The sequence below is a fragment of the Megalops cyprinoides genome, chromosome 2 (genome assembly GCF_013368585.1).
Source record: "Megalops cyprinoides isolate fMegCyp1 chromosome 2, fMegCyp1.pri, whole genome shotgun sequence".
Taxonomy (NCBI): Eukaryota; Metazoa; Chordata; class Actinopteri; order Elopiformes; family Megalopidae; genus Megalops; species Megalops cyprinoides.
The window spans coordinates 40,053,154-40,067,923 of NC_050584.1; the positions used below are offsets into that span (position 1 = coordinate 40,053,154).

The following is a 14,770-nucleotide window of genomic DNA, read 5'->3' on the forward strand; positions in this document are numbered from 1 at the left end:
GTCCAATTCCATAACACATGTTTGGTACCCTTCCTTGTGTCACGTCCTCTGTTTATCTGAGCAGTGGTTTACGAGGAGCTGAGGAAATAAGGGTGGCTGGCTGGGTGGGAAAGACAGCGTCTTCTTTCTGAGCTGAGCGGGTTAGGAAGAACTGGCATTTGGGGGTCCCACGCTGCGCCTGGTCCGGCCCTGTCAAATCCACACTCACACACGTTGTGTGACTGGGTTGTGCCGTACAGCTGCTAGTCTCAGTGCCTAGCGAATGATAAATACACGTACTATTGCTACATTCAGACTGAGGTTTGTCCCCAGTGCCCCAGATAAAGAGCGTAATTATTAAAATTGTCTTGTTTGACACTTTATTCAGAAGAAGTACCACTCAAATAGGTCCAGTTACTGCTGTTTACCTTTCTTTGGCCGAGAGTGAACGTGGGGCAGTTTTGATGGTACAACATGCGTCTGTGTACGAAGAGATCCCAGTTTCAGGGGTCGTAGGTAGTTGCAGTATGAAGCGCAGTCGTTCCCCTACAGAGTTTTGTTTAAGGAATGCTCCACATGGATTCCTGCAGGAGCAGAATCTTGGTGTGTGTGGCCCAGCAGCACTTCAGGATGTTGGATCTGTTTTCCACAAAGCACTCTGTCCCAGTTTCTATGTTTTTAATTTTCTTTTTTGTGTGTTGATCGTGTGCTATGATTTATCGCCTTGTAGAATCTGAAAGAAAAAGACAAACCTTTAATGAGCATTTCCTTCTTTGGGGGAAATGAAAATTATTAATGAACAGTCCTATGTTTATTCACTACAACAAATGCTGAACTGCCCTTTCTGATGTTGATCCAAAACAAAATGGCCAGACAATTTACATGTACAATAAACTTCTGTTGATGATGTTCCTGCTAAACAAGCAATGGAATTTAGACTAATGGCCTTCTTTCCCAGTAGCACAACAAGCACCGATTTGGTTCAGGGGACGAACAGAGGATGTGGGTTCGCAGTGAGCTCTGCACACAAGATTCAGTCCTTCTGGCTGCCATTTGGGCTGTGTTATAACATGAAACAAGCAGCCAACGTCACAGAGAAACAAAACACAAAAGGAATACATTAAGCTGGTCGTTAATTACATTTATATGCTTATTTCTCTTTGTTGTGGTAATTGACGGAAGATCACAAATCTCTGTGCCATTGAAAAATGCAATAAAACGAGAGTGCATGACTTTGAAAATAGCTGAAATAAAATTTTACTGTATTCTAGGGTAATAAAGGCAAAACCACTTAAATACCTGAACATGACTTTGTTTCATGCCAAGGCACATAAAAACAGCACACTAAGTTTAGTGTGCCTTTACAAACAGGCATGTCCCTTCCACATCATGCATATGTTAACTTTTCCAAAAAAAAAAAAAAAATCTACAAAGCTTTGAAGTTGAGGGGTCAGAGATTCAGGGTGCATGATGAGTTCACAACACTGAAAGCAGCGGTGCGTACCAAAGACTCAATAAGGTTAAGTAAGGCCCTGTGCATCTACAGATGAGCTGAGGGAGGAATAGAGAGAGAAGTCTCCTTACCTACCTGGTTGCGTGTTTTGTGGGATTTCTGCAGCCAGACGCGCCATTGGTCGTACAGCTTGATGCTCATGCCGCTGCAGCCATAGGCGTGTTTGCGCACCCAGCCGAAGAACTGCTTCAGCTCCCTCCGCAGCGTGGAGTTCTGCTCCCCAGACTTGGGGTCACACGACCCGCTCAGCAGCCGCTCTGCCGGGAGAGAACAGGGACAGCGTTCCGTGGGTTATACTCGGACGAACAGTGGCCAGAGAGTAGGAGCTATGACCAGAGGGGCAACAGGGCCAGAGGTCTGGGTGAGACTGCTTTGGGTCCTCAAGCAAACTGCTGCACCTGAAAAACTTTGTGAAAACCCAACAAAAGTATATATTCAATATACAGGATCTCTCACATCTGAAAATCCGTTTCTATTCTGTCTGAATAATGAAAGTGAACACATTGTAGCCTACAACAGCAAAAGGTATGCAAAACAACAGCTTGATAAGTATGTCCTCATCCTTGCAAACAAACAACATGTAACCCATTATGTGCTGTTGTATTCCTAAATCTGTTTCCACTCAGTTTTCATGTCCTCTGGTGACAGTCTGAACGTGAATGCAGTTGGTTGGTTGCATTTATCTTTATCAATCTCTGAAGATTTGGAAAAAAAATCAATGAAATTTCCCCCATAGCCTTTTACCATTTTGCTTGGATTCTTCGAATCTGTTGATGAAAGATAACTATCACGTTATTTGATGTTTTGTTTTCTTGTTTTTTGGGGTCACATACGGATTAAATCTCGTATACATGATTCTTTAGCTCTGTCTTAGATGCTTTCTTTTTACTTTAAACTAAGTTAAACTTTTAGATTAAGCTTTAGCGTTAGAAGAAACTGAGAATAACATTATCAAATCCATATGATAAAGATTTAGCCCATTAGATGATCATGAGGTGACTGCCTTCACATAGAATAACAGAAGGGCTTTGCTAACAGCCACAGACATTGCTGTTCTAACAGTGCAATAGGTTCTTTTGGTTGTGCAGTGCTGGCTGGTTGTCCCTTGCTGTGCAGAGGGAACATAAGGGAGTCCGCGCAGTCGGCATTCTAATAGACTTAATCATCGCCTTGTATTAACAGGCCATATAAATCCAGGTCTCACAGCTTCACTCTCATCATACATGAATAGAGAAAAAGGCCTGCTCATATACCACGCAACTCTACTGTTGAGAGTTATGAGAGAAACCTGAGAGCAATTACCAGGCTGCCACTTACAACGCTGCAACTATCAACTCTGTCCACCTACTTAGCAGGACAGGCATAGCTAGAATGTCTTTACATGTGCAAATCTGAAACTATATTTCTAAGAAACTAAAGGTAAGAAACTAAAAACGGACTGTTACAGAGTTATGCACATTCACTTCACACTACTTACACACTTGTGCCTGCATTTTTGGTCCATTATCTTGTAGCATGCAGTGTAAAAGACAGATTGATGAGCCTTGTCCTTAGATCACATCAAAATGTATAATAGGTACTAGCCTATAATCTTATTTGATCTAGTCTAGACCTGAATATCAAAATGTGCTCCCTCACTGCTTACCACCGTGGGGCGTGGAAGCAGCTGTTGGGTTGCTCCAGTCACTCCAGATCCCTGCCTTCCTGGAGCCGTAGATGCCCACTGGGTTGCAGCGCACCTGGACAAAGTACACCGTACCTGACCTCAGACCAGCCAGCCTGCAGGATGTCTGATTCCCAATGTCATCCACCACCTGATAGGAGGAGCACAAAGGCACCGTGTGAATGGCTCCCACAGCTGCCTGTGGCGTGCGACACGGACAACAGACGCACTCATTCACAAAACTGTTTACACACACGGAGGCACTCCCTCCCAATTAATACTTAACCACAAACAGGCGTGCACAGGCTTGCGTTTGGAGCTAAAATACTACTCTATATTCTCAGGAAAAATTCTGCCAGTCATGCATCTCCGTCAAATACTTACAGAAATACAGGCACACACATACATACGTCTTCCGGCACTCCAATTTGTCTGATGCATTGTCTCCCGAAAGAGTAGGTTATTTATTATTTGCTACATACATACTTAGTTAATTGCATCAGCAATTGCAAGACAGAGTCAGCAACAAATATTAACAATCCAACTCTTTGCTAATTTCCTTCTAAAAGCTATAAGTCTCAACAAAGTCACAAAATAACTGAAATATCACAATGTCTACAAATTGAAGTTGAACGATTGTGGGCACTGCCATACCACAGCTGTGTAGAACAAAAGGCCAAATTATGATATATGGTGTTGAGGCACAGCTGAGGTTTAGTGTTTTATGCTGTACTGTAATTGCTGAAAATCACAAATTATCATTTCAACTAAAATAACCTCAGACTTTACTGAAAACAATAGAATCTTTGAACCACATTTAATATAACCTGAGCTTTTAACTAACTGGGGTGGTGCTGCTACAGTGTTGCTGAACACTGTACAACAATATGCTTTTCTGAATCCTGTACTATAGCAAGATATACTTAACATACAACTCTTAAAGCATAACACATATAGCAAGATGTGCTTTACATATCTTTTACACACATGTCCTATGCTGCTCTGTGCTGTACCTTCCAGTCTGTGCTGTCCTCCAGGCGGTAGCGGATTTGGTACTTTGCTTGAAATAGGAAGTCCTTGAGAGCAGGCGGGGTGCCCCAGCGCACACTCAGCTGGTCTTCCAACTCCCCCACACGGCTCACATGGACATCAGCCGGGGGGTCTGTGGTCACTGAGAACAGACAGACACACACACACTTGGCTGAAAGCACACCTTTGGCTTTTCTCAGAAACATTATCAGCAGTTTACCAAACCATTACCATTTAAGTCATTGAGTTGGTGGGAACTCAGATTTCATATTATGTCCTCAAGAAAAAGTCAAGTGTTTGAACCCCAGGGAAAGAATTTTGCCAGTTATCTGTTGACCCCCCCCCCCCCCCCCCCCCCCTTGGCTGCATGATTGTCATTCTAATGTGAGCCAATATGGCAATGCGCCACATGCAGTGCAGGAGGTAAGTTTAACTTCTATTGTGAAATGCTGATGATATGCAAGGACCTTGCTAGGAGGGGCATGCATGTTTCTATAATGCATGGGATCCTGACTGGGATGACTGTGTGTATGTCAGTGTTCTGCAAGTTCACACTTCACAAGAGCTAACTCAAAAAGTTCAGTTCACACAGATTAAAATGAACAAGTTCACGTTCATAGTTCACAATCTTGAATTTTGAATAAGTTCACAGTCCCAGTTCGTTTCTTCCATTTTTTAAACAAGCTCCTCCAGGGACTATTTTATGCGTACGTCTACATGCGCAGTGATTGTTACGTGGGATACAGGCAGTTGGTTGTGAGCTGTTGAGCTGTCTATCTGATGAGCTGCACTAATAAAAACATCTCAGGTATGGAAAAACGCCGTCCGTGTTTATTCATCAAGCAGTAACTTTAACACACCCAAGGATTCTGAATCTCGTGCAAACCTGAACGAGCTCAAGTTCACGATCTTTAGTTGCAAGCGGATACGTTCAAGTTCACCGTTCACCGGAAAAAACGAGCACATTCGATGAACGCGCTCTTTTAATGCGTTCATGCACAACACTGGTGTATTTGCTTTTGCTGTGGCTGGGCTTGTGGAAGGCTCACTGCTCTCTACAGCAGAATGCCCCCTAATATCCCCACCAAATTGCACACTGGGAAACCATCCATCATATAATTACATTTACATGTTGTGCCCTTACTTTTTCTTGTCCATTTAAATGTATTTTGCCTTTTTGTAATCCCCCCTCAGTTTATTTTATCTTTTCATGGCAATCGTCCCTTTTCTCTCAGATGATGAGTGAGAGAGGTCTGACTTTTTGGGTATAAATCTTGAAACTGTACTTGCCTCAAGCCAACTCATTCTTAACCCAAATATGACTACCAGTCATTGCCTCACTCTTCTCTCAAGGAATGATGTCTTTGCTTGCCATATTTATACTGGTAATTTAATACATGAATAAACAAACAGACAAATTATAGTTGTTCCATTCAATCACTTGAAATATGTACTGTTTTTTCAGCACAGACAGGCAGACGGCAGTGTCACAAAAACAACATGGGACACACATGCCTACTTCAACCGACTATCGTATGTGCCCATTATACTGTCAGCTTGGGTCTGTTAGCCAAGAGAGTGATAATAGCTCATAGCACATCAACTGCTTAGGTGAGTCAGTGGGAATGTGCCAGGAGTCAATGGCCCATACATTTATGAATACTTGGTACATCCAAATGCTTTCCTGTTTATTTTTTTTTTTAGCACAAACCGTCTTGGTGCCTTCTAACAAGGTCACACAATGGCAGAGGAAAAAGTGTGTCAGCATTGCTATATATGTATCTGTATTCTCAGCACAACTTCTTTTAATAGTCTTTCTGTAATATACACACTTTTAGACCTGGAATAGCACATAAAGTTAACATTCCATTTTCAATTTCATTAGAGAACTGGAGACAGTCAGTGTATATGTAATGGAATATGTGCAATTTTAAAATGCAATTTTTCTTCCCATACTGCTAACAGATTGCATGTCTTTTTGCTGTAGCCCTGTTAAATATTCCGCTCAGGCAAAAAAAACAAAATTTGAACATGCAAGCATACTTTCTATGACCCATGCAATTTACTCCAGGAAGCCCTACTCTCTGCCTCTAAGAAACCCCCTGGTAAATGTAGTGCTGGCCGCTATTTCTAGACGCCACGGTCAACATCCTTGAATAAAACATGATGACGAATGTTGAGTGTGTGCCGCTGAGTTCAGATTAGTGCACTGGTTCTCCATTGTTTTGCAGTGGCACCACAGAGAGACAGACTGACAGAGCAATTTCCTTTTGCCTCAGTAGTCAGGTTCAATATCACTCCATTTCTTACATTATGGTATGTAGCTGCACACCTCCTCCCTCTCACTCCTTCATCAGTCTCCCCATTTCTCTTTCTCTCTGCCCTTCCCAAGTGCTGTTTATTAGTCCAGCAAGGAAGCACAGGGTAATTAGATCAGCCTTTAAAAAGCACCACCATCCCTCGCCCCAAAGTTAAATACAAAATGTATTTTTGCGTCTGGCTTTGGTATTAAAAAAACATGTTTGCCCTTAAAAAACAGTTTTGCTAAGAAGCTAAGTACTATGATGCAGCTCACAGAGAGAGACCCTGACATAAAAATTTCTGCACTGCCCACTTGTAATCTTCTTTCCTGAAATCTATTGCTCACTCAATTCCCTGTTTTTCATTTCTGCCTGTGTGCCGATGCACTTTATTGGTTTTATCAGTTCGCCCCCGGGGACAGCCAATCAAGGACAAAATTCCGAAGCTTATTGTTTCCGTTACTGAGAAGGTGGAGGGATGGAGAGTCTAGGGATGCGTCATAAGTCTGGCATCCTGAGTTTGGCTCTCACCTTCCTCCCTCTCAGCCTCCTCTCCCTTCCTGCCTATCTGCCCACCTTCCTCCCTCTCAAGGTGTGGTGTAGAGAGAGTGGGACTGAATACAAAGGTCAGTATTTCTGTGACTTTTCTTTCTTTGCTCAGGGACACTCCCAGCACTCTTTTGTTTTGGTTTTTCTTTTAGGTCTCACATTTACAAAAAAAAAATCACATAATAAAAACAAACTGATTTGGTAAAAGTACTTTATTTTTAAAAAATAGCATAAATCCTGTTTTAATGGTCTTAACTCTTATTAAAAACAGTAGCACTACAGTCAAAGACATGTAATTCTATACACAGCAGAAATATGTTAAGGTAACCTACCTGACACTTAGTTTATCAGGAAATTTATAGCACTTCAACTTGCCTGACCTTCTCAGTCAAAATCCTTAACTTCCTATGCTAGCTTAAGGCGTTTCATGCTACTTGGACCTCTAGCAAGGTCATAAAATTCCATTCTCACAGGGAAGCATGTGTGCACGCTGTGAGAGACACGGCTGTGAGCAAAGGTATGTGTGCACTCCTCAAGAGATGTTAATGTGAGTAAAAGTATGTGTGTACACAATGAGAGAGAAAGGCTGTGAATAAACGAAGGATGATTTTATCACAGGGAAGGGTGGTTCCGCTGCAGTAACTTTGACAGAGGGGAATAGAAGCATTCATCACAACACCACCCTCCTGTCCAGCTGCCTGCCTGTGCCAGCAGCCAGGTGAGAAAGAAGTGCACCAGGATGGAGATGGGGCCAAGGTCACCCCCACTTACCCACGTCTAGGACATCTAAGGTGATGACGTCAGAGGTGGCAGTTCCTAGCTGATTGGCTGCCTCCACCCAGATCTCATACGGCGTGAAGAGGGCCAAGTCACGGGGGATGTAGCAAGTGTAGGGTTGCCCGACGTTGTAGTCTTCACATCCCTTCTCTCGGCCATACCACCTGTACAATGCACGAACCAAACCAGTCTACGACTGAATTCTCCCTCAGGACTATGTGCCACTACTACCCTACTAAACTTTCAGTTATGAATTCCAATCCATGTGTACAGAAAATATAAAATGGTATGGAGCCTGGTGGTTTTAATTTATCAGTGTCTCGTTTTGTTATGATAATTTAATTTATCAGTGTCTCATTTTGTTATGAGACACTGATAAATTAATTGAATGTAAGCATCAGCTGCAAATGGTATATCACTGGTTTTTACAGTATGTTATTGTGCTTATTGACATGAAGGTCTCGAGAATAACTATGCAGATCAACTCTACTCCTGGTGTTCATCTAGAAGGTGCTGTACAAGACATGAGAGACTCACCTTAGTTTATACTTCAGGGTGTATTTGGTTCTAATGAAGGTCTCTCCCTGCCCCCCAGGGGCCCACTTGCAGCTGAGGTCTTTGGTGTTTCGGGACCAACAGGTCAGGTTGACTGGCTTCTCAGGAGGCACTGGAACCAGTGGAGGGGGAACCAAAAGACAAGGCTTTCATTTATTACTCTGCATTGCTGGAGTAATCCATTTACAAACATTTATGAACCACGACAGAAACCATATGACCACATTAGACACTCATAACCCCAAATTTACACTGAGAATAATGTTTTGACCCCAAACTTTAAAACCACTGCCGTGAGTTTTCAGCTGTCATCCTCATTTTACTGCTGGATGTTTTCCAAGATTCCTTCCATTGAAGACAGATGTACCAAAAAAAAAGCAGCTAACCATGGGTGTCAGTTTGCTGATTGTGCCCTACTGTAATGCACAGCTGAGGCTTTGGAAATGGCATTTAGAGAGTTGTGGACTTGATATCAGAATTCTGAATAGAGAATGACGTCATCTGACTCTGTCTCTAGTGTTTGCAAAAAGCTTTACCGTGTGTCTGAGTGTTGCCATATCACCACCACTCCTAAGAACACTGCTTAATGGCACGTGTAGTGCATTTGCCATCTCATACACTTGTCATCCTCCACTGTGACTGTAGAGCTAATGGACCACACAGGAGTTAAAGGCACAGCAGCATCATAGATAATGATTTTAAAGTACTTCTGTAATCCTGATTTCACTCTGAAAATATGAAATATGGCAGCACTTCTTTAAAGAAAAGCACACTTTTTCTAAATGTATTACTAGATCATACTAATTTTACATCATAAGGTTTAATCAACAGTACAATATGAATCAACCTTGAGAAAGTCTTACAGTAATGATACAAATCAATGAGGAAATCAATCTGTAACTCTCAGCTGTCTTCAATGCAGGCATTTACAAAACCTGTTCCAGGTCAGGGCCTGCATTCAAATCCCTCAGCTGGTAAAATGGAAGCTCACTGAAAAAAAAAAAAAAAAAAACTGTTTAGGATTTCTACGAGAGACTTACTGCCAACATAGAGACAGGACCCTGCCAGCACATGCCCTCCGCTGTTGTGACACACCAGGTTGTCCCCAGATTGCTGCCGCGAGCCATTGAGCCGGGACAGGGTGACGCTCAGCGCAGTGGGGCCCAGCACGCTGTAGGTGCTGCTGGGCAGACGTTTCCCATTGAGGGTCCAGAAAAGTGTGCTGGCGTGAATCCCCAGCTCGGCGCTAACCGAGCAAGTCGCTGTGAGGCTGGAACCAACGCGTAGCACTGGGTCCTGGGGAAAGATGGCCGCCACCTCTGGGGGACAGAGACAAAGAGGCGATATTTATGACCCTCAGTAATGGAGGTGGATTTATGGTTTCAGTGCTAAAACAGTTGGGAGATCAGTTGAAAAGGTCGCATAAGGTTGTTTGTCAAATGCATAAATGCTTTACCATACCATGATCTTTACTCATCTCTGTCCAGCTTATGATTAATGTTAATGTGAAATGCCCTAAAAAACATTACTGCTGTAATGTGTTACCACTTTGTTCCTTCGGGGAGACTTAAGGGTTAATGTGAGGAAGTTTATTAAGTTTGCTCTTAGTGGGTGGGTGGACAAGCTATCTAACATATGTGCCAATATACAACATTTTGCTCCACAAGACTAGACAGTCGTTGGTGCAACAGAAAATTTTTTTTTAAATAAATACCTACATTACTAATACACAAAGATTGTGTGCCAACAGCAAGAGTACATAAATACAGAAATACACTCCTGATTATGTTGATCATAGGCTACACGAAAATATCGTAGACAACAGTGGGAATAGTCTGCGGTCTTACGTCATCTTAAACCAGACTTTGTAGCGTCCACTGCTGTAAAAGGAGCAACGGCTTTAAACCGCTGAGCTACTACAAAAAAAAGATCGTCATTAGAACACGGTCAGAACCAGAGGCTATTTTGAAAATTCCTGGAAACATATACTAAAGTCTTTAAACGTAAACATTTTAATGGAACTAGCAATTTAGCTGTTTTTCCAATTCAGGATTTGGCCCGTGGAAAGGATATGAGTTTATATTTGCACTGTGAGGGATGTCGGTAAAGCAGGTACAAATGGGATAATAACAAGGGATCGCTAAGTTCGTGAGCTTTTGTGTGTTGTAACACGCAGGGTGGATCTGATTAAGATTGTAACGTTAATGTCAGTTTTACTATTTAAAATGTGAATGTCGAAAAAAAAATCGACATTCACATTTTAAATAGTAAAACTGACACCACCTGGCTAGACTGCAGCCTGTTTTAAAATGAACATGTTCAGTTGTTTTCGTTGTTCTTATTTACATTGTCAGTCTGCCGGCCATTATGACAGACCTTAATCTCTGTTTGCCCAACTCTGTTTATCCTGAGCTCTCACCCACCTAGTAATAAAGCCGACCAAATTTTTGTCTTGTAAAGCGGACAAAAGGATCGTCTATCTACGCCTCCAAATCCGAGGTTGTAACTCACAACAAAGGGAGGCAAACTGTAACAGTAACAAACTCAGGTCTTGAATGTGTGTAATTTGTTTGACTGGATGTGTTACTGGCTAATATTATTCAAACTATACAGTAACAGTATGTAGCTTAATATATTCACTATTCATACTGGGAGAGAACGTGAAATTTTCTTCTAAACTCCAGAGAAATATCAATTGCAATGGAAAAATAATTCTAATATTAAATCCAATAAACCAATAATCACATTCTCTTGTAACATTTGTAAAGTCACACATGACGTTTCTCAGTAAGAAAGTATTTTTACATAGCCTGAAATATTTGGAAAAGGCCTCAGATAACATGTATTCAATAAAATCACAGGCCTTGCGCATTCATGTTGTGGATAGCCTACATGGCACATTCTACCACCTAATATTTACGTACAAGGAAATGTGGTTGTTTCATTGATAAAGTTTAGGTCAGTCCGTGTTATAACTGATTTATTTGCCTTTGAATCATTAACTCCATTTCAGTGATTTGAACTTGACAGTTTTCCCCAAGTACTGTTTATCATTGCCATTACAACATGCTTTCTGAGAACCGGTAATGACAATTACGCTAATGCTGTCCCACCATTAACAGGTCATACTTTATTGGCAAATTTCCTATTTTAAAAGTATCACTTCTACTTTTCATTTAATTGAATTGATCTAATCTATAGGGAACTATATAACGCTACAAAAGTGGCTGTGTGATATTTCCGTGATGAACAGCAATTAAGAATGGTGTCATAAGGCTAATAATCTGTAAATGAAAAATCAACCGTAACTGAAACTTACAGTCAAAATTACATTCAGTTTTAACCTCCCTGCATTAGCTGTTCTATGATCCAGTGTGTCAGTATCGTAGCAACACCACGGTATACTTTCAGTGTCTTAAGGTGTGAAAATATTTCTTGAAATTTAAATGAATCGTTTCAGGTAGCTAATGAAAACGGTCGTCTCGGTTTATTGTGTTGTTTTAATTAATATGCATCTCAATTAACTCAGAACCTAACCCTGTTCACATCATTATTTCTGTAAATTGTGAGTATCCAAAGTTAGAGTTGATTCATCTTTTACTAGTAGATTATGTGTATTTACCTGTGATCAAGTTACCAAGTAGGCTATTTCACACAACATTTTAATATTTATAAGCGTTTTCATCTTATCGTCAGTTAACTATTTAAGAAGATGTTGGGTTTTTGTTGACTTCTGGAAAAGCGACCCTCCCCTTTTGTACTATCTATCGATCCTTAGCTCGAATAAAAGACTTAAGAAATAGACCCACGACAGGAGTCGGCCATGTACAATGAGTATCACACATTGATATTTTTGTACTTACGTGTCGAAGAAGATAGCACACGAGGAACAAACATCACGAGGAACAACAAGGTGATCATATTTCAAGAAGCTTTCTGACTATTTTCGTTGTCTTTTTCCCTTTCGTGCTCCCTGGCTTGAACGCTTTACCCACGCTTGCAGGAAAAAAAAGTTCTGAGCCTCAAGCACTGCTGGTGCAACAGCCTGTCTCAAAGTGGATTGTCTGGCAGCTTGAGAGACTATTTATTGAGCTACGTATCCAACCTCAAATCATCGCCGCTTAGCTAACGTATTAGTAAGTGCTGTATCCAGCGTTTGTCTAGTAATGGTTTGCTTTGTGCACGCCTCAACAGCTAAAACATACAAGTTGATACTTTTCAAGCCCCTCCCAAGCTTCCCACACAGTCACTAGTCATTTTTTGCCTCTTTCCTTTCATTTGTTCTAATTCCTCGTTCCTCCCTTCTTCTCGGGCAGGGATGAATTTAAGACTCATTGACTTCTGCATTTTTCCATAATCCAGTAATATTTTCAATACAGGCTCGTGGGTGCGTGAGTCATTAGATTTCACCAAAGTGTGCGGCGTGGAGTTTGACAGGCACAGTGGAAGCGCTTTCAAACGAAATAAAATTGCGTAATCCTTCTTTTTTCTTTTTATGAAAATCTTTAGCCTGGGGCAACGTGGAGATACTGAAGGTTGCAATCTTTATTGCAAGGCTATACATTATAGAAGATAATATGTTGTATGTTGCCGTTGTTTTTTTTTTAATTGTTTAAATATAAATGTAAATACACTAGCTTTCCTGGGTTTCAGAGGATCACTGAAATCAAAGCAATCATCCACATCTTGAAATATAGTTTTCATCTTAAAATGAAAAACAAACATACATCCTATGAACAGTGTCCAAGACACCTTCAAAGAAATCTACAGATATTTATGCTATTAGGTGCTTGAACTTTTGAACCTGAAAACCTGAATGTACGTTTAGGTTCACCATATGTCTCCTGAACAACTTCATTTAAAGAGTGTAAATCCATGTGATATTTTCATCTAATTATATTAATCTTAGCAAATCAGTCATTTTACAAGCTGAAACCTTTGACAGATTTATTGTTGAGTGAAGGAGGTGAAGCTGCAGCAATATTTCACCTTGAAATTAGAAATGTGTGGGTCAGATGACCACTTTTTAACCATAGTCTCCCTCAAAAACCTGAATTTGAAAAGTTCAAATCAACACGGTGAAGGAGGCTATTGGGAGCACAGGCTCCGGTATCGAGACAAATTAATAGTAGCCCATGGGTACATTCTTAACAGGCAATGGTGAGATGCATAGCTACAGTATGCAGACATCACTGAGCACCATGGGAGAACTTCAATGTTATGCGTGATGACTCAGAGTTGCATACTTTGTAATCACTTAGGAACGAAACCTAAATAAATGAAGGTCTGTTAATCAGAGGTTAAGCTCTTCAATTCTGTTCTTACTGCTGATGAAAAGCTGTCTTGCAAGAAATGGGTTGCAGTGACTAATGTTTTACTAACAAATGCAGATACTCTCTTTTTTTGGTTTGGCCAGTTAGTCACTGTGGCCCAATGTGAGTGTGGAGGATGTGTATATTTATATAATAGCCGTTAAGTTCATTTAGTCTCCAAGTGCTCTGGACAACAATGACATGCTTTGTTACATGGCGGAGGACATTATTGTCAGTGGAAGCTATTACCGCTCGTCTTGTGATGAGTGGGCAAGCAGGATGATTCAGATTCCTGGCTAATTGTCTAAGACCGGATACGAAAGTTCTGTCGTCTGAGTCTGAATCTTTTGCTTTTAAAAATCCTCCAGATCGGAAAGTGACATCATTTTGAAATTGACCCATCTGACTATTCGTGTACCCTTTGGCCCAGATAGGATGGAGCTTGTGGTTTCAAGTGGATTAGTGGTTTGACAAGTCTTTCACTTCCGAATACAAGGAACAGTATTTCAACAATGAAAAATAACAATCAAATGACAAAACACACTATGATATCGGCAGTTTTTCTTATTAGTTATTTTGGCCACCCTTCAGTGTGTAAATTTGTGTGCAGTAATGCTAGAAATGATCTACTTAATGCAATCTCAAACTTACATTAGATATCTCTGGGATAAATACCATATTTTATTGCACTGAGTCATGAGAGGTCTAAGAGGTCCTCTGCAGCTCATAAGAGTGATGACTGATGAACCTGATTTTTCAATGATTTTTGCAAACAAAACATGACAATCAAGTTCAATCAACAATTATGAAAGGTTGTACAAACACAAATAGCAATACTCAATATGCAGCATAAAGCATTTTACTTATGAAGGTTATTAAGTGAATTACCTTACAAAAGTTTTATGACCAAAACTCAAACATTAAATTGTAACCGGTGCTGTTAATTCGGCTGTAGCATCTGTAAATATTACATTCAATTCAACATACAAAGAACTCTAAAATGAGTGAACTATTTACCTTACTGAAATAAGGAAACCGCACTGATGTTAGTGGTTGTATAAGGCCTGTGTATGTCCATCTGAGGAAAGGTAAC

At 40.8% G+C, this 14,770-nt stretch overlaps 1 protein-coding gene across 2 annotated transcripts; it reads right to left on the reverse strand.

Annotated features, from left to right (window-relative positions):
• Window positions 1-642: 642 nt before the first annotated feature.
• crlf1b (cytokine receptor-like factor 1b) lies at window positions 643-12,303 on the reverse strand. Of its 2 annotated transcripts, none has more exons than XM_036521757.1 (8): window positions 12,229-12,303; window positions 9,406-9,684; window positions 8,348-8,477; window positions 7,805-7,974; window positions 4,169-4,326; window positions 3,138-3,306; window positions 1,568-1,749; window positions 643-712 (listed from the first exon to the last, which is right to left on the reverse strand). In XM_036521757.1, exons 1-8 carry the CDS (start codon window positions 12,284-12,286, stop codon window positions 689-691), a joined length of 1,170 nt encoding a protein of 389 aa, XP_036377650.1. In that variant the 5' UTR covers window positions 12,287-12,303; the 3' UTR covers window positions 643-688. The 2 variants fall into 2 exon arrangements, with proteins under 2 accessions (XP_036377650.1, XP_036377652.1); XM_036521759.1 differs by having other exon boundaries at window positions 645-712; window positions 1,564-1,749.
• Window positions 12,304-14,770: the final 2,467 nt, after the last annotated feature.

Excerpts from the sequence above, each read along its gene's own strand:
- crlf1b (XM_036521757.1), bottom strand. The coding sequence starts at position 12,286 with ATGATCACCTTGTTGTTCCTCGTGATGTTTGTTCCTCGTGTGCTATCT. Across the intron at positions 9,685-12,228 it reads TGTGCTATCTTCTTCGACAC|AGGTGGCGGCCATCTTTCCC; the intron begins GTAAGTACAAAA and ends TCTGTCCCCCAG. Across the intron at positions 713-1,567 it reads CCCACAAAACACGCAACCAG|ATTCTACAAGGCGATAAATC; the intron begins GTAGGTAAGGAG and ends TTTTTCTTTCAG.